Raw genomic sequence first — 20,646 nt, 5'->3', positions numbered from 1 at the left:
AAGAGGCAAGATAGTTGTCATAGCACCCCCTATGTGGCCTAGGTTATTATTATACATTGGAAAAACTTATAGTTCATCATTAAATCAAACAAAAGATGTTTTGTACGGCACACATCCTGATTTATGCATTTCAGGGTACTCTCATATGTAATAATGAACAAAAGGAGACAGTGAAATAAAACATTTGCTAGGATCACACAATTTGATGGGAAGCTAGAATTGATATGATTCTTCTAAAGACATGGGGCTTAATTTAGACGACAGTATGGAATGAAACCCTAAAAATAACTCCACCATTGACAGTGCTCATCATGCACATGCTTCACATGCCTACGCCCACCTAATCCGCCCTCCACCCTACTGCCTTCAATGCGGTCCTTGGTGATATCAGACACCATACTTTTTGATCCCTGGGAAAATGTTTGCGAGTTTACTAATATCACAAACAATCTTAAAATAAATATTGAATTAGTGAGGGTCATTTAGGAAGTATGAAAGAAATGTTGGGATAGGATTAAGAAACACTGAGGGACATTTGATCCTCTGACTCGGATTACAGTAATTTGAAGTGTGGCTTTTATTCGCTTTCCCCGGAATTGTGGACCTAGGCATTCCCAAGGTCTGTTAGAGAGGCACCAAAATAAAGCATTTTGGAAGCAACTCACATGGTCCCAGAAGAGGCAGTATCCATTTTTCTGGATTGGAGTGGGAATTATAATTGAGGATAAATTCTAAATGAAATGCAATAATTCCTATAGCAGTGAATTATCTATTGTGTCTTTTAAATGGAAGTGATTTAGGTAAGCAGACCCATAATTGAATCAGCATTGGCAAAGGCAACTGGTCCAGCCTTGGCGGCGTGCAATGTACTTCATTTTTTTGGGCAAAGCCAATTGGTCGTGCCTTGACATGCATGCAGTGTTGTTGTTTTTTTGCTAGTATATGCTGTATGTAAATATAAAAACAAAATGGCAAACATAAAAATAAAGGAGTTGGCCTATCAGCCCTGGCACGAAGTTCCTGGCACTGAAATGCATTCCACTAGATATGGTTGTCTGATGTACTTCCACCCCAAGATGTATGCTGTGGTGGGCTGATGCAACATGTGACTGACACTAGACCAAACCAGTGGATGAAGAGGGACGACCAAAAACCCTTGCATACATTTTCTATGCAAGAATGTTATCATTTATTTCTGGAAATTCTGGAACTGGCAGGGCTTCTAAAGCTGTCTGTGGATCAGAGCTAAAAAGTGGTTTCAGAAACTCTCACAGTGTTTGATTAGTTGCTTCCTTGTAGATGTTTTGACACAGTGGTATGGCTTTCGGATCAAGAAGATATGATTCCAGTATAAAATAATGTGCGTCCTGCACTCCCATTTGCTCAGTTTTCTGTGCTTACATCAGCCACAATGGAGAACCAGGGGCCTTGCATGCGGAGAACCATGTGATGTCGCCAACCTCTAACCTGAGACCTATTGAGATATTATTCAGCAATAAAAACTCTGATGTGTTAAAAAGTTGACGTTTAATTTCTCATACTTAGCATTATCATTATATGCCTAATGATTATTCCTTGTTATATTCTATTGTGTTTGTATATTTACCAAATAAAATTTACTTTTTAGTCAAACAAAAAAAAAAGTTGACGATGAGATTAAAAGATATTGTCCACTAAATTGCCTCTCAATGTTTTGTTCCTTCAGCTCCACAAAGCGCCTCAAGTCTGTGGAGGATGAAATGGACAGTCCCGGCGAAGAGCCATTTTATACAAGTCAAGGGCGCTCCCCGGGCAGCGGCAGCCAGTCGAGTGGATGGCATGACGTCGAGCCAGGTAATGAGCCGGCACCGCACAAAGGCTCGTCAGAAAATGTTCACACTGGCCCGGGCTTCAGTGCCCTATTAATGCTGAATTACTGTGAAAGAGGAACTCCAAAAAGAGAACAGGGGGCAAACAAAGCAAGGCTTTATTTCTTTTGAAACCGCATCTGAGCGAAAAATTGCATTAATTATTCTTCAGCGGCAGTCGTTTTTTTGATGTCTGGCTTTTTAGTTTTAACTCGGACTTCTGGCATGCGTTGTGCGTGCTGTAAGAACGTTTTACGCTTTGTGCGTGGCCTTTGCCTATTGTCATATACAGGCCATTCCTAACGTCTGTATCTGTTATTACTGTGCATAAATGAATTCTTGTGCTGTCCGCTCCTCAAATGTGTATGTGATTTGATGTTATTGCGCATGCGCTGCGCCCTTAGTGCATTCCATCCCTATTGGAGCTCTGGCAGTTTGGGCCTGGGTGTACGTCCACCCGTGAGAGGAATGAGTTCAGTCTGGTGTGGATAGGTTATGTCTACATAGGCATCAGGCCGGACTTTTCGGTGTTCCTCTCTGTAATGAAGAGGTCAAGGTAGGAATTCCTCTGGGTTGAGCTTTGAGAGTGCCTCATGTGCAGATCAACAAACAAAAGACGGTTTTGCATATATTTTATATATTCTCCTGAAACTTTGTTGTTCTGCAGTTTTTTAATAATGCATAGCCCAGCTGAGGGAAAAAAGCTCATTATTAACAATATGTGATATTGTTTTTTTTAATTGTGTAATATGGGCATATGACCGAGACACTCGAGTTTAACAATGACAAGAAACTGCCTGTAACTGTTCGGATTAATTACTTGGAGAAAACGTGTAAGAAATCTGTATTTCTCTTCTGTCCTCACCTGTGCAATTACCCAACAGAACTCTTTCCTTGGTTTGCAAGAGAAGGAAAGCACAAGCTTTTGCTATGTTGAGCATTTGGGATGAGTGGTGAAACACAGACTTCATTGTTCTTTGTCAACAAGTGGGGGTGTATTGATATATTATCTTGAGTTTATTATGTTGGAAGAATTGCTTTTGGCTGTTGAGCAAGGGAGAGAACATGGCCACAGCTGGGCGATAGGAAACCTATTTTAAGTGTATAACTTGCCCATATGACTTTAACTTCACAGTTCTTTATCGAATCCTGGGTTCTAATGTTCGCGTGTAGTTATTCAGCCTTCGTTGTGCTCGAATGGGTCAGTGAGTAAAGCATTTGCTGACGAGCAAAGGGAGTGAGCTGAAAGTCTTGGTTTGAATCCCCACAAGGCGCGTTCAGGCTAGCATCAGAGCATTAGTAAAACTGAGGTAATGCTAGTGCAAAAAGGAGCAAATGTGTGTGATTACTGCTGCACAGAATGAGTTATTTGGGACGTGAACAGAGTCCACCAATTGTACATTTTAAGTTTCTGTAATGTTGCAAAGTTGCATCGTAATTCTTTAAGTGTATCCGGTGTCAGAGCACAAACACCATGTGACCATTTTTTCACAAATAACCGGATAAACCACATTACTAGATTTCATGCTTGGTTATGTTGTGCACTGTTGTACTGGCAGGGGTGTCTTCCATGTTCTGCTGTGTGGTTGATTGGCTAGATTTTGAAGTGTGTTTGTTCCAAATTGTTCGATTGTCTAAAAGTAGGAAAGTGGAGTTTCTGGGGAAAAAACATTTCCTGCTTTTTAGCATCTTCCTGGTTTCCTATTTTTCTTCTGGAATGTCTTAAGTAATGCTTTAGTTCGTTAGAGCCATGCCCTTCTTAATGGAACTGCTCTCCTCAAGTCTCTGCTTCACAACTATGTAACAACTAACAAGGGAATGTGAACTTGGCAGGAGAAAGTGTTAGGTCGTCCAGAAGGAGTCACTGCTGTTCCAGCACGCTCCGCAGTGCCGCAAGCAAACTCCTCCTCTTCCTGTCATGAGGCAGCTGATCAGCCTCATGACCACAGGACAAGTATTGTCATGTCAAAGTGTTTGACATGCTGTGCCTCAGCCTATAAATGCTTCAAGTAGCTGGTTCAAATGAGGATGATTTTAGCAGACTGTGTCGTGTTCTATGTTAGTATGTGTGTGCTTTAATTAGATTGTGGTAGTTTTATCCATCTGGCGCTAAGAGTCAGAGCCATGTTGGATGAGGCCAGCGCATTATGCTTTGGCTACAACAAATTGCAGGTGGCACAGTACGTGAAAGTTTGACTCTCTATGGGACTCGTGTCACAAAAGAGGAAATGAAGTTCTACTGGCTCCAGGCCGAGAACAGAAGTAAACTGAAATGCCTTAACATGCTATATAGTTTCCACCTAGTGTTGACTCCATTTTATCTAAATGAAAAAACACTGCTCTCACTCGCAAGTAGATTTCCAGTAGGCTGCGTGTTCTTTCCAATTTACTATAATGGGTGGAAGATTATGGAATAAATCCATGGGTGACCATTCCCACAGCCCAGTGGCTTGAACCCTCCAGTAGCTCGTTCAAAACAGCTATAAAGAGTTAAAGACCATGTTGTTTGCTTGATCCCTGGCTCCATCTGTTGCCACCAACAGGAAGACCATCAGTACCTGGAGATAATTATGCAGAATACTACATGCTACATATGTGTTCCTTACTCAATATATATATATGTTACTTTCTGTACCAGGGGACATGGAATATGGGATTTTGCAGGTAAATGCACTGGATTTTAATACTTCAAATTTGCTCCTTCTCACTTCATTTCGTCAGATCGTATTCTAGTAAAGGCGCCTTCTTTACATCACGATATATATATTTTTTCTCGACAATATGCTAACTTCGCCATTTTCTGTAATCTGGATGAGACGATTAGAACATGAAGAGTGAGTAGTCTGAAAAACGAAGGCCCTGATTTAGAACTGAAGGATATACTGTGCGTCCTGTTTATAGTGTATGTATCGCTCTACACTCTAAGTTTAGTGGACAGAACATCCACCTAGTTTTTGGCAGATGTCCAGCAGTAGCCAAACTTTAAACAACGGCCAAAGCCTTCATGAGGGAAGTAGTGTTCTCTAAGGTAATTTCATGAGGGTAATTTGATACCTTATTCAGTTCTTTCATGTGATGTGCTTCAAAGTTTGTGATTCAGACTTGCGATCAGAGACTTAGGGCCTGATTTGAATGTTGATGGGTGGGAGCTACATCACAATGGCGACGAAGTTCCCTCCCCGCCAACGTTTTGGTCCCCCCACCTAATCTAAAATCGGTTGCACCATAGTTTTGAAGGCGGCAGAGACTACTCTGTCTCCATCGTGGTCAAACCCCTCTACGAGAGTAAGGGTTTTCGGAGTTTGGCTGTACGTCTGCCCACCTAATTTAGATGGGTGGGCATACAGATTCATTTCATTGTCGGTTATGGCCAGGAAAAATATGACGGTAAGGGGCACCGTTAAGTGCTCCATGCCCCCTTGCTATGGGAGGGAACTCCCATGGCGACGGAGGTCATTTTTTTTTTAATTAAAAAAAGAAAATTCTCTTTGGGATTTTCTTTTTGAAAATACAAAAATCACTGTAACTTTGCCAGGCGAAAGTTTAATGGGTGACCCCTCCGTCAGTGACACAGAGTACGTTACTGTATCTTTCTAGCAGAAAAACTGCCACCAGCCAAATTTAAATCAGGCCCTTAGTAATTTAATTGTCTATTTTGTTCCTGTGACTGAGTAGCCCTTCTGCTCACTACTTGCCAGTAGTAGAACCTAAAATATGTTTTTGACAAACCTTTAGACATAAACAAAAGCAGTGTTCAGCGACTTGTTGCAAATTATTTCTACAGTAGACATACGTTAACAGTCGGTGCACAAAAGCATTGATTGCTTACACATTAATTCATGACACTTTGTTACAATGCTTGGTTTTCATGTGTTTACTGTCGGCATTTGAGGTCTGGGGTATAAATGCTTTTCTATTAACATCTGACCATTAGGCAAAAGTTTAATAAAATATAAATCACTTAATCTTTTGCATGGAAATAAACAACTTCACTCGACAATGCAATTGCTTTGGAAGATATATTTTCTAGCCCCATTACCATTCTGTGGACAGACCTTGATTGAAGCTGGTATAATTCTAATGTAAAGTACCGCACGGGCAACCCCTTGACTATCTCTGCCTAGTGAAGCTGTAGTGCCCAAGGCATGAATGCCCCAGAGTGGCCAGTGAATTCGATGGAACTGTGCTCAGCCCTCAGTATAGCAGTCACATTTCCCTGGTACATCTAGTCTGGTTTACATATGAATTTGGGATGGAAAGCCTGAACCGTTACCTGCCGTGAATTTCTGATGCTGAACCCATTGAGTCATCAGTCATTACTTCAGCCGGGCTGTTCGACTCCTTCCTGCACCCTTGTAGAATATGTGTATGGAGTGTGTCACGAGCCTTTATTCCAGGACCTTGCTTGTTTAATTCCACACAAAACTAACTTCTTTCCACAAACAGTAGATTTCAAGACATATGCTTCTCCTTATAAAACACATCTCTCTAATGCCCCCTGGCACATCTGGGACCAGGAGGAAACTTCTTGAAGTTTTACAAATCACAAAGAATCATCCTTTTCAGTTGTCCTGGGGGCACTCTTTCTGCTCTGGGTTCTCCTACCCTTTATAGCACAGTCGCTTACTGGTCTCATTGTCGGAGTGTTTCCTCACACACAGGAATATCTCTTTCCACTAATTCAAAACACACAGACTTACACACATCGGCACTCATGCAGAGGCTAGGTTCAGTGTTTCGGTTTTCCACCTCACTGGAGTAATTCACTCCACTAATTATCAAACGCAGATACACCGACAGACAAACACACTCACTCACTCTCTCTCTCTTTCTCCCTCTCTCTGCGTTTAATCTCACACAGGAATACCTCACTCCATTAATTTAGAACACACAGACCGCTCTCATCTATCAATAAGGTAAATATCCTTTCTATGACTCAGTCCCCACATTCTTCTGTATTGTCCTGTGCTGTGCACGTCATCGTTTGCGTTTAAGGCTTCGACGGTCACGTGCTCTGGAGAGGAATCCCAGAGTTCACCCTCGCCTGCGTGGTGCAGATTAATCGGATGGCAGCTGAGCCATTGTTCCCTGGAATCAAATGACAAGAGAAAATCCCATTATATAATTATAGTGAAACTAAAGAGCTTCATAAACAGATTATGGAGCTCTCTGATGTTTGTGTTTTGAACTTTACTTACAGTCTAATGGTCCCAAATGCAAATAAGTCTCAGAATGTCCTGAGTATCTGGTGCTCTGATAAATTGGACGGCACCCCCTGGTTTGTGACCTGAAATACATTCAGACGCGGAGTTGTCGATTCCCCGGCGCTCCGCTGGTGTTTGCGTCCCGCTCTTTCGCGTGCCGGAGACAAAGGCTACAGAGTGAAATGGCAATATTTGTTCTTTAGTTAGTGGGGTTGTGCCTTTTTAGCACACATATTTTTACCACATCCATGCCTTTACAACGCATGCCTTTACCACGTATGCCTTTACCACGTATTTAAGGTAAGTTGCGGGAGTGGGGGTCTCTCCCCCACAATACATTGCTTTTATATATAAAAACTATTTGTGGTGATGATATGCGTTGAAAAAGCATATTCATTGTAAAAGCATATTCGTGGTAAAAACATGCGTGGTAAAGGCATACAATGTATTTACCTGCGTTGCACTGTCGTACAACCGTTAGTGGTGTATTCTTAACTTGTTTATTTTCGGCTGCTTATACCAGTACTAGTTCATAGGCACCTTGGGCTGCTTCAGAATCCCAGTCCCCTTCCTGCGGGCGCATGCAAGAGCTGCTCCGAGGGCACCATAGCATTTTTGCAAAGTTCGAACTAAAGCACAATTTAAAAGCCCCTTCTTGAGCCACACCCCCTAGGCCCGTCTTCCTCTAGACCCCTCCCTCATCTCCACGTAAAGGGATTGAACATGCTTTTGCACAGAGCCTTCCAGACTGATTGCACTCTTTTTTTACCAGGCATATCCATGTGTTTTATTTTGGGGTCTGAGTGTTTTAACGCGCTAGCAAGCCGCCTCGCGATCTTTCCTGGGCTCTTTGGGTTCAGTGAGTGTTTCTTCCTGTCTTTCCCATTTCACAGAAGCTGATTCTTACTAGGTTTCCCTGCAGAACGGGGTCCTCAACATCTCTTGTGCTGTTATTCCTTTTCAACTAGAATTGGTTACATTACCGAACATAACTCTATGGAGCTGGTCTCCTTAGAGTCCCCGTATAGACACCTCCCTTTTCAGGATACCTTGCCCCAGTGATGTGTTCTTTCTGGATAGACTGTGTCCAGGCTGTATAAGGACTCCTTGCTGGAGTGTGGGCATCTTCAATTACAGGCCATAAAGTTCAGACCAAGTCTAACACCTAAATCTTGCACAAGGTGCACAAGGTGCCAAGCGGCTTTATATCATACCTTTGAAATGACATCCTGGTAGATTGTTGAGTGCTGTTGAAAACACTGGCATCACGTACCATCCTCTTCACCTAGCCCACACTAATAATCCCAAACCTCAAATGGAAATCCAAAGAAGAGAGAGCAAAGGCCTCCTACCGGTTTTACAGAATCTCCAGTTGCAAAGATAGACTGGTTTCTCAGAGTCAGAAAAAAGTACCAGAATTCCACAGAAGGCACATTGACCTCAGTTGACTGTAGATGAGTATAATGAGGACAGAAATATAATTCTACAAAAATATTATGACCAAAATGACAACTACCAAAGTACTGTGAAGTTAAGTATATATGGGCAGGGCCACTGAAATTATGCAGCAAGGCAGGACCAAATTATGTGGCTGGGTTGAGTAAATGATGTGACAAGAAAAGGGAAATTATGCGGCATACTGCAGCACAATTTTTGGAAGTATTATTTCATTATTTTGCTTATGGTAACACTATTTAGGCAAAGGTTTTCACCTCATTAGTATCAGTTAAATACTAGAGCCATTAGCCACTAAGTATTTTTTTGTTAAAATCTGCAGCATATTCAGCAGATGCTATATTAGGTGACATGTGTAGCAAATTCATAATTATGCGGAAAAGGGAGCAGCCAAGAAATTCCTTTGGCCCTCTCTGTAATTACATGTACAATTATTATTCCTAATTCAACCTCCATATACCTTGAAGATATATATCAGTCAGTCAGTCAGTCAAATTTGCTTTATTCGAGGTAAAAAACTCATAAAAGCATGAAACATTTAAAACCATTACATCCACAGTAACAAGTTTTTAAAACATATTTACAAGATATATATATATATATATATATATATATTGTCAAGGTACATATCTATGTAGTTATGTATCTTAAACAAATAATTACCTATGTCTTGCCTTCACAATAGTTTGGTAGTCCGTATTTTGCCTACTGTATTTTTGTAGGCAGATGTTTCTTCCAAGGCATTCTGGTAGTATACCCATCCCTGTGTTGTGTTAGCAGCAGTGACATCCATTCTGTCTACTTGTACATACCTACGCCTATTTGGCTATCTCCTCCCAGAATGCAGTGTATTAAGTGTGTAGTCCCTACACAAAATTACGTCCCTGCTCTTAAACCCTGGCCTCTGTAATGGGGTCCAGCTCATTTGACTCTTTAATTGAGAAGCTTTTAACTTGGTAGCACGGAAAATCTTCTCAGAAACAGGCGTAGCTTGTAGGCTTGAAGAATACACTTTTGAAATCCTTGTCATCACGTGGCTTTTGGATCTAGTGGGCCTTCGCGCTGATGGCTTACTTTGTTTAGATTTTTTCTCCTACTAGACAAAGAGTGGGTCATTTGGATTTGTCTCTGCATTGAAATCAAGAGATGGATAAGCATTCTTGGAAATTGGATGTCCAAGAACACAACAGCAGAATCCTGAGGGAGGATCCTTTTAGGACGATGTCCTATTTGGAATTAATCTCTCTAGCGAACTCCTTCGTCTTGGATCTTCCAGTGTGATGGGAAACTATCTTGTGGTCAGTGCTGAGTCACAATCTAAGGTCTACATCAGACAAGATTTTTCGCATCAACATCTTGGTATTGAAGATTGCTGTTTTGTATTACAGGACTTCAATTAGTATAGTCAAGAAATAATTTGTCTTCACAAATAACGTCTCTAGGATGTTTTACATCAACCAACAGGGAATATTCACTCCCTCCTTATGTGCATGCTGCAAGTAGAATTTTGAATTTGGGCTCGAGCAAGTTTGTATGATTATTTTCCAGACACTAACCATGAGTTCAGAATACTCAGAGAGACTCAGACTATCTTCACACACATTAGATGAACTGCATTCTTGTTTTGTTGGGGCAACTGAGGGTTGATTACTTTGCTTCTGATAAGAATGTGAAAGCTTCTTGCAGACCCCTGTTTGCGTCAGAACTTCATTAATAGCTGTTTCTCAGATGCGGAATAAATAAATGCTAGTTGTGATGTAGGAATCCTTTATGAGCCCTCAGTGAACAGCTATCCAAATGGCAGTCTCGAATAACTACAGATCTCTAATCAGTGCATCAGTGTCAGCAAGTAACTGGTGATCCCTGGCAAGCACAATGTAACTCTAACCAGATGATATGCCACCTTAGGATGCCACTCATGGGCAAGACAGAAGGGGACATTTTAGGGAAAAAGGGAAAATAAAAGAGGAGTAGCTCAATAGCCATATGTTGTGTTGCATGTCATCAGTACATGATGGATTCTTATTCTAATTGCTAATCTACTGCAAGAAAACCTGTGACATGAGTTATTGTACAGTTGTTGCCATTACTGTTTTTGATTAAAATCCATGGGGAAATATTAGAAATATGCATTTTTAGAGTTACAAATGGACGTATCCCGCCTAGCTTCCTGCAGTTGCCTTCAACCACAAACTATATCTCAAAGTCCAGAATTGCTGGAATGTCAGATATCTCTGTTGGCTGTCAAGTAGCTCCTTAGATTTGGGGTCTCGGACCTCTAGGATATTGGCCAGAGGACTCAGCATGGGACGTTGTTTATCTCAGCAGAAAGGCCTAAAACTACATGCTTAGTTTTCATTGTTGAGATGTTTCAACTGTATATACCAGCACTAGTTTAGAGTCATCTAGTGCTGCTTCAGAATATTTTTTAAAGTTCTTCCGTCATCTAGGAGACGTTGTGCCGGGCACCATTATAAAGTAACAAGTTGCTCAGATTTTGCCACTCTTCCTTTCCGAGGGATATGGACCTAACACGATGCACTTTAGACCATATGATGGTTTTTCTAACATCTGGCCAAGTCACACACGCAGAGGTTAAGCCTTCGGATTACCAGTGGTTGGGGCTTGAGGATATTTATAAGAGTGACACTCGCTCTACAGAAATATGCCACTAAGCCTCATTAATGACTTGTGTTCCTGTTCCGCTTGCTGGCCCTTGATATTCAGGGCAATTAAACTACTCTTCTGGAAAGCAGCAGTCACATCGTCCCGGAAGATAAGCACGTTGCAAACTTTTTCCTCTGTGAGTCATCTGTACAGTTTTAATAGGTAAAATTGCCGCCATTTGAACTGTTCACTCTGTTTAACACGTAATTTCATTAAATAGGAAATTGTAATTTTTTACTTTTTTCTAAACTCCTTTTGGAGGCTGAGAGAATCTATATCAATTTGGATTATTTCCAATGGGTTCCCAGATTTGATCAATATTAAACAAGGGCTTTCAAACTAGCGCTTTCAGGTACTCACACATACACTTTTTAGACACAATGGTCCTGGCTCCCACTCACAAACTACAATGCTTCTTTATCATGTTGAGTTGTCACCTATATTTCAGAGGGTATTGCTCTCTGGGAGAAATTGAGTGAAACCATGGTCATGCAGGCCTGTTTGTTTCATTAAGTTTGTGCTAGATATATTGTCACTAACAGCCATGTGGACAACACCTCACAAAGGTCACTTTTGACATCTGCCATTGAGCTGCTAATCAGTTTGGCTGAGCCATGTTAAGTGACCTGTTCTCGAGGAAACATGTTTTTTTACCAATGCTACGAAGGCCCCAGAATTCAGAAATAGTTTACTTCTACGTGGGTGCAAATAGTTAAAACCCTCCTTCTAACACCAAGAGTTCCACAGTATTGGGAGGGTCTCTTATAGCAGAAATGTTACTTGCAAGAACTCAGAGGTATTTTTCTTGTTTAGGACATCACAGAACTTACTTTTTAGCTGAAGTAGACACTACTTCTTCGTACCACTAAATCTGCCCTTGATGCGTCAGGTAGGCTCCTGGGGATGTTCATCAGTTCTTAGTTCAAGCAGATCAATTACGTATCCTAGAATCTCCCGCCAATTGAATTTGAGATGGACTAACAGACAGTGTTTTTAGCAACAAGTATTTTGTCCATAAAGTTTCATGTTGATTCCCTTCCCCGTTCTCTTTCCTGTTCTTTTATTGTTCTAAGCCCCCTTGAGGTATATTCTGGCCCTCTAGTTTGTGATTCACGAGCACATGAAATAATTCTGTCAGTCAGTGTGGAGATCAAGAATCAAATTAAATTTGGGTTTCGGTCCTTAATTAAATTCAGGTTGAAAAGAATGTCTTGTTCTTTAGATATCTTAAGTATTAGTAGTTTGTAAGGGTAGTGTGGAGTCTGTTGTAATTATCAGACAACTATTAAATCTGACATTTTGGACCTTTCCAGCGCTTTCAGGTTTTTAAATGTGTTGTTATTTCATGTTTCAGCATCATCATCATCATGGAGCACATTAGGTATACTTTTACATCTTAGAAGGACTTTTTACGTGTGTGTGTGTGTGTGTGTGCGCGTATATGAGAGAGTCCTTAATATCTAGTGGAGAAAGATAGTATGAGTGCAGTATTATCCAATGGAGACTGACACTATAGCCAGCTATGTAGATAATCAGCTGTAGAGGGGGAATGTGCATTGTGGTATGTCTTGCAGAACAACGTATGTGCTGTGCAAGCAGTCCTTCATTGTATAACTTAGTGTCATTGTTGGACCTGTTCCTTTCTCCGGGTTTATCTTCAAACCTTTTGGCTTCCTCCTCTTACTTTTTTCTGAATTCGTTTTTGTTGGCCTTAGGACTCTGTGACCTTTACCACATCTAAAACAACAATTGATGCACAATTTGCACAATGGCAAAACATTCACCCCCAGATACAGATCTGGGTTTAATCCATCGTTATTTTGCTCACCACACCACCCCAGTTCAGACAATCAAGCATCCTAGGACCGGTTTCTGGCTATCAGCCGTCATCAGCCAGGACAGCTTGACTCCAGTGGCGTGGAGAGCACAGGACTCACGTCTGAGCATACCCGTCCCACTCGGGGTGACAAATGTAAAAACAACAATTGATGGACAGAATGTTGCACAATGGCAAAACATTCACCCCCAGTCACAGATCTGGGTTTAATGCATCGTTAGTTTGCTCACCACACCACCCTAGTTCAAACATGGCCATATGCAAATCAGTCTTGACCCTGTGCCTCATGGGAACAGTCCAGCCCGAACTGCCAAGCCATGTCTTCCGTGGACCGGAATCAAGCATCCTAGGACCGGTTTCTGGCTATCAGCCGTCATCAGCCAGGTTAGCTTGACTCCAGTGGCGTGGAGAGCACGGCACTCACGTCTGAGCATACCCTTCCCACATAGGGTGAACAGCAAAACATACAAGATGATGGACGGAATGTTGGACAATGGCAAAACATTCACCCCCAGTCACAGATCTGGGTTTAATCCATCGTTATTTTGCTCACCAAGCCACCCCAGTTCAGACATGGCCATATGCAAATCAGTCTTGACCCTGTGCCTCATGGGAACAGTCAAGCCCGAACTGCCAAGCCAAAGAACTTTAGCACTAACCAGTGCTAAAGTTCTTGTGTCCTGTCCTTAAAACATGGTAGAATTGGCTTATACTAAATTGGTATATTTACTTATAAGTCCCTAGTAAAGTGGCACTACATGGATCCAGGGTTTTTTAATTAAATGCTAGTACTCAGCCTGCAGCACTAACTGTGCCACTTGCTTAAGTAGCCCTTTAACCCCTTCCATGCTCATTACGAGCTCAGCTCGTCATGCAGTACACTGCTCGTGTGCTCATGACGAGCTGAACTCGGCATGAACAATGGGAAACAAGGGTCTGCAGCACAGCAGGATAATCTCCCTAGCAGCCAAGGTGTTAAACACGTCTCAGGCCTGCCATTGCAGGGCCTGTATGTGCAGTTTATACAGCCATTTCAACCTAGCCAAATAAGTTATTTGCCAGGCCCAAACCTTTCTTTTGTAATACATTTGTCACCCCTTAAGTAGGCCGTTGACAGCCCCAAGAGCAGGGTGTAGTGTACTTAAAATGTTGGGCATGTGCTTTTAAGTTTTACATGTTCAAGTAGTGAAAAACTCTTACATTCGTTTTTCACTACTTGCAAGGCCCATCTCTCCCATAGGATAACATTGGGGATGCCTTAGTATATTTTATATGTATTATTTCCAAATGGGAAACGATAACTGATTCATGCTTGGTTTCTCTGAAATCATAATTTAAAATCCTAACTTATTGTGAAGTCGGATTTTATATTTCAAGTCTGAAAATGCCACTTTTAGGAAGTTGGCATTGTCTTGTCTTAGTAATTTGATGCCTGCAGCCTGTCTCTGGTCACATGACTAAGTCTAGTTGGCAGTTGGACTTTGTGTATTCCTCTTATATAGCCACACACAATGGGAGCTTAGGTGTGACGGGATGGGCTATCACTGGCAGAATGGCAGGGAGTGAGGAGCTGGGCCCAGCCTCACTTGCACCTGAATAGGATGTGTCCTATCTCCACGCAAAGGGCTGCATGCCCCCTGTAGATAGTCTAGAGCCAGAACATGGAAGGCAGGGCATCTATACTCTTTAAACGCATGCCTCTAGAAGTTTCTCCCCACTTCAAAAGCACAACTGTGTATAAAAGAAGGACCTCAGACAACACCGCTTCTGGACCTGGGGATACTCTGCCAGGAAGAAGGACTACTGTGCAGCTGAATGCACTGCCAATCTGCTGGGCTGCTACTCTGAAGGAGTAACGGCCCTGCTGTGCTGACCTGCAGCCTTCTTTCCTAGGGAGGATAAAGTGGACCTGCAATCCTTCTTGAACCCATGACCCAAGAGTGACTCTAAGGGCTAGCCTGCTGGCTTACTGATCTGAGCCTCAGGGACATAAAAGGCTCCCCAACAGCTCCTGGACCCGTCTTCAGCGAGTTCCTGAATCCCAAGATGTGCCTCTCAGGTCCTGGATCATTGGTGTGGCTCACAGGCTCTTTAAATCAAGATTTTGGTCTCTATGCGACTGCGAACAGGCCTGTTCACACCAGAACCAGACCACTCGCTCCCAAAATCAGCGCAAGCTGCGGCCAGCTGTCTCTTCGGACAGCAGCATCATCAGCTCCTGGGGATCACCAAATCGAAGCTCCAGCCCACCAGTCTGCAATGCCCAGCCTGCTCTTCGTGCCACGCAGACCACCTCTCGCGACGCTCTCCTTGCTCCCAGAGACCCTCTCCAACGCGAACGGGACTCTTGGCACACAATTTAAGAAGGTAACATTTCATCTGGACTAATCTGGGACTGTTTCTGACCCGCGCTCATTCATGGTCCTCCTGAACTTTTGACTTTCACCCAATCCAGTGCGACCAGATAGCTGTGCTTGGCACCTTATGCTTTTAGGCTATATATTGCAGTTTATTCTTTAAAAATTCATGACTCCCATTTCTACTGATTTGATTTTTGTCACTTTAGCCTGGTTTTATTATTAAATTACGCTTTGTTTTTCTAACCTGGTGTGGGATCTTTGTGTGGAATTTTTACTGTTTGAAGTGTTGCACAAATACTTTACTCATTGTCTCTAAGGTAAGCCTGAATGCTCTGTGCCAAGCTACCAGGGGGTTGAGCAAAGGTCAATTTTGGTTTTGCGTGCGCCTTACCCTGTCTAGGATTGTGGTTGCTGCTTGACCAAGGCTCACACCCCAGTCCTCTTGTAACCCAGTTTCTCACAGCCAGGAGTACACTTGGTTCTTTGTTATATATTTGCCCGACTATGTCTACAGGTTCCCAGAACCTCAACCCAGGTGGTTGGGGTAGAACCCATTTGTTAGGACGGGCCGTAAAGGACCTCTCCAGAGCAATGCAAAGGATTTCCTTTATACTCATAGTAAAGGGGTAGGAAATTAAATCAGATACATCAACACTCATGAGCAGGATGTCTTTGTGTGTAATATATACGTGCAGGTCATATATTAAACCCCTTTGTGCCATATTTTGCATGTTGCCAGAAAGGCAAAGCCTGGATAGAAGCACATGAAGGATCACCCCTTGGTGAATGGAGAATATTCAGATTTGTGCGCCCGCCATCCTTCTGGCAAGGCCCCCTAGCATTCATTTTTCACACACACACACGTGCCCTATCTCTGTATGCAGGCATAAGTTTTGCACACTGAGTTCCAGTGAATATCACTACGGTGTACTCTATGGATTTTTACCCTGTATGCACGCATTATTTACATGCAGGTCATAAGGTTTGTCAATCTGCTAGGTGCGATCCGATCGCCTCTAGTTCCTTACTTACTAATTCTTCATCTTTCTGTAGCCATAGATTTCAAAAAGTTACATGTGCATGTTTTTATTCTTCTGAAGACAAAGAATTGAAAGGGGCATATGACTATTTTGTATCCAATTAAACCAATTTGTTCTGGAAGCTTAACATTTTAGGCGTCCTTAACCCTTTCATGTGTGTACTTGATATTAGTTTGCAGTTTTATTTCCTGCAAGCCATCAGTATCCGGAAATGAAACTTAACCCCTCCTATGCTCATGAGGAGCTCAGCTCGTCATGAGCCATGGTGGCCGTGTGCTCATGACGAGCTGAGCTCGTCATAATGGTCAGAACGCTCGCACGCGGGGCTAATTCCCCTGCTGTGCTGAACGTTCTGAAGAAACGGGTGTGGCCGTGACAAGCTCAGCTCGTCATGAGCACACGGCCACCGTGGCTCATGACGAGCTGAGCTCGTCATGAACACCGGGGCGCTGTGCACGCCCCCCGCCCCCAGCACAGCGGTGGAATTAGCCCAGCAGGCAAGGGGTTAAAATAGATGTATTTTGTCTCTGCTATTCTATAACAGAGCCCAAGTGGAAAATGTGTGCCTCTTTAAACTTTAGCTGGCTCTCTTATCAGGCGATATTTATACATAGTGTTTCTTTTGTAGTTGGTACAAGTTAGGTTTATGCCCAGGGATGTAGCTGCCAATAGTGCAGCAAGTGAAGTGGCACTGGGGCCCAGGAGCTTTAGGGGCCCTCTACATACCTAGTATGGCCGTTTTACTGCCCCTCCAGCAGATAGTCGACCCCATATTTCCTGCTTGCATCAGGGTCCATTGTACCCTGGCTACGTTAGTTTATGGACCGTGGTGGGAGCACCTCAAGAATAGTGAGTGCTTACTTTTCTCGTTCGTTGTTGATTACTTATGTTAGTGATTTTAGACTTCTTAAAGTCTATGTTTCCTTTTCCCCATACAACATTCCCTCTCTCATGAAAACCTGTTCTTTGGGGCAGTAATGAAGCCTGCTCCTGAGGTTCGGGCCAGTGTCCGCTGAAACTGCTCTCCTCAAAAACTGAGGGTCTGATTCAGAAAGCCATTTGCACGTGTAAGTTTAATATACTATAACAATGTATTAATTAATGAGTGCATTGTTTTGGCGCAGGAAACCCTTGCCCGCGTAAGCCCATTTATTAAATGCAATATTACCCCATGATGGTGCCTTAATGTGTTTAGGTGAATCTCACTCTTGTGTGGGGGACAGGCACTCCAGGGTGGGTGTGCCCTGAAAAGTTTGCTGACACCCACAAAGTAGGACCTAGTACATATTCTTTGCCACAATTGGGGGGCAATAGATAAAAATCCCACAATAGGATGGTGTAGTGGAATTGGTTTCTTAACAGGGAAAACTATATTCTGCCAGAAATGTAAATTGCATTGCACATATGTGACTGGATTTTCCAATGTGAAATTGTGCATTATGTTCAATTACACGTGTGGAAATGTCTCCTCATATTCCCAATTCTAAATTCACAAGGGAGCATTTGTGGAAACCTGAAACTGTCGCGGGTTTCCAGGCTTATTCAGTTAAACCCATGTGAATCCCAAAAATGAGTTAACCAGCCCCCATGCAAGTTCGTGAACCTCTGGGTGCAACTTTGCTAATTTATTTAAGCGTTTGACCCTGTATTTCTTGTTATTGTTACTTCTGAAGGAAAAATCTGCCAGACATGGAAATCTTGAGTCATCTTCTCGTGTTAGGACTCAGGAGGCATGTTAGGACTCAGGAACAACCATTGTTTCGTACCAAATGTTGTCTTGTTAATTCATTCACCTTAGAAAATGTCTGGCTGTGCTATTGCTGTTCCTCTGGGCATGTGCTCATTGGAGAGTTTGGCCGTGCTCTATCTTTGCTGCCCACTACAATTTTCAGTACAAGTTAGTGAATTCTTGTACACCTTTCACGTTTTTTCAGTACCGGCTAGTAAATTCGCATTTAGTTTATAGTGTGTTCGTGTGTGTGCAAAACAAACACGTTTTTAAGAAAAAAAAGCAATTTACAGTTGTCCCCGTGTCCTAGTGTAATGAACAACATTGTGTAGTATAACGAATGTTGAAAAGATACGAACTTATATATTTTGTACTAGTTTAACTCATCTGTGGATCATTAAGGTTCCCTATGAAGGCACTGTTGCGATTAAAGATCTATAGAATAACTAACTCAATCACAGTAAATTATTGGAAGGAGAACAGGAGAACATTTCACACAATGAGACTATCAAACAGGGCTTTAATTAATATGAAATTATAGGCTATGTAAAGTCAACTGATGACTTCCTGATGGAAAGCACCTTATTTAACAGTAGCACATGCGGTAATAATAATTTTAATGAGAATTAATTACTAGCAAACATTATCCTAGGATTAATGTTGTGTGCATGTTTCACTCAGCTGAACATTACTTTTGCTGTTTTTTAGTAAAGTATTTTCCTCTAAAAGTCTAAAAAGCAGCGTTCGCTTCAATGCCAGTAGCCGCAGTATTTGAAGTGATCCCGAGGCCTCTTTTTTTATTTTTTATATGCCAATGTCTGTTTTTTTTCTCTGTCGCATAGGACTGATTCATGCCGCACAAAGGGCCACTCTCGGTTGTGAAATTTGTCAATACTCAAATGCTGAAAAATGGCGCCCTTCCACTGTCCATTAGCACTAAATGTGTCTGCGCCCTCTTTATTGTGCGAGGAAATGTCACGCCATAATAAAGCGGCAACCTCCCGGCCCAGGGCAGCGCTATATATCCCTTCTCCTGAAAGCCGACTCGGACTCGGAGGGAGAGAAATAGGGGTCCCGTCTGAGGTGACAGGCAAACTGCACGAAGTAACAGGTCGAGGTCAAGTCAGTTTATTTGTTGAGATGAACAGCGGAGAGAAAGAAAAAAAAACTCATGCTCTTGCCATAATAGGGTCTGGGATAAAACTGCTGACTGTGCTCAGTGTTTATTCCAGCTGACAGGCCCTTTTTAGTGTTCATTACGTGATTTCACAGTTGAGACAGTTTTAAGAGGCACAGGTCTTGTTCTTTTAAATATAGCTGTAGCTCTTTCTTCAACATGACAGATATCTGCCTTTTACACTGTTGCTCACATGGATTGTTAAAAACATGTACCCATTTCAGAATTCCTGTAGCACATTAACTATTTACCCCCCAGTGAGTGCTTAATTTGAGCCGGTGGTTTGCGGTGCTGAGCAGAACAACAATTGTTTAATTTGTTTTGTGGTATTTGGCATTCATATTTGTTGAACATGTTGTATAGCTGAGACCCAAGTTAGTATATTTAATCGTAAATACGAGCAATATATCCATTTGGTGCACACTGTGGCTGCATTTCACAGATCATTAGAAGTTATCAATGCATCCATAGTGTCTGCTATTATTTAGTGTCCATGAAACCTTAATCTTGAATGTACTGACTTCCAGTTTCAGCACCACAGACCTCTGAGAGAATGCCTGAATACCAAAAGAAAGACTGTGCACGCCCACATTCTTTATAGCAAGATGCATACCTTGTGCCACAAAATGGCTCCGTGTTGACTTCATTCAGGTGTAACCAGGAACTTCTGAATCAGTTTTTGGGTCATTGTGTTCCTCTCTAGGCAGCGGTCTGGGTTTTACTGGACTTATTTCTTTTGGGTGGACACTGGTTTGTAGTCAAACATTTCCCACCATGTTAAAGATGTGTTGCAGCAGCCTACTGTAGTCTGTTTGTCATGTTTTTAGAAATACAACCTCTTTCTCTCTTTCATCTTTTCTCAAAGGCACATGGGGTCTTATTCACAAAACAAGTAGTAAATCCGCATCCGAATAATTAAGTTGTGCAGAAATGTGGGTGCAGAAATACTACTTTTTGGAATTGACCAATTCCTATAATTCCTTGACTCAGATTTCTATGTGGATTCCAGTCTTTTGTTTGCATTCGCTCTGCCAGCAGAAATCCATATAGATAGGATGGATTATCTCGTAGAAATGCAATTAAAAAAAAATCTCATTGAGGCAGTGGCTGACTGGTCAATTTATAAAGTAGTCGGGCTATCAAATGAAAGGTTATAAAACATTAGTCAGAACACATGCAAACAAACACACATGCTCACATAAACACACTCACTGCTGCACACCTACAGACAGGCACATACACAACATAAGCATATTCTCACCCATACACACAACGTGGACATTTACCTGGGCTAGTCCTCAGCGCAGTTTCCCCTGCACAACGATTCCTG

General features: G+C 42.2%; 1 protein-coding gene across 7 annotated transcripts in view; it reads left to right on the top strand.

The window, feature by feature from the left end:
* Nucleotides 1–20,646, top strand: part of NFIA (nuclear factor I A) — a 453,578-nt gene that overhangs the window by 307,134 nt on the left and 125,798 nt on the right. For all 7 annotated transcript variants that reach the window (XM_078669672.1, XM_078669705.1, XM_078669697.1 and 4 more), the window contains exon 6: nucleotides 1,706–1,833. In XM_078669672.1, coding sequence (XP_078525798.1) covers nucleotides 1,706–1,833 — 128 coding nt within the window. The remainder of the gene's footprint in view (nucleotides 1–1,705; nucleotides 1,834–20,646) is intronic.

Source organism: Lissotriton helveticus, chromosome 1_2 (genome assembly GCF_964261635.1).
Source record: "Lissotriton helveticus chromosome 1_2, aLisHel1.1, whole genome shotgun sequence".
Lineage (NCBI taxonomy): Eukaryota > Metazoa > Chordata > Amphibia > Caudata > Salamandridae > Lissotriton > Lissotriton helveticus.
This window is presented reverse-complemented; position numbering and strand designations above follow the sequence as displayed.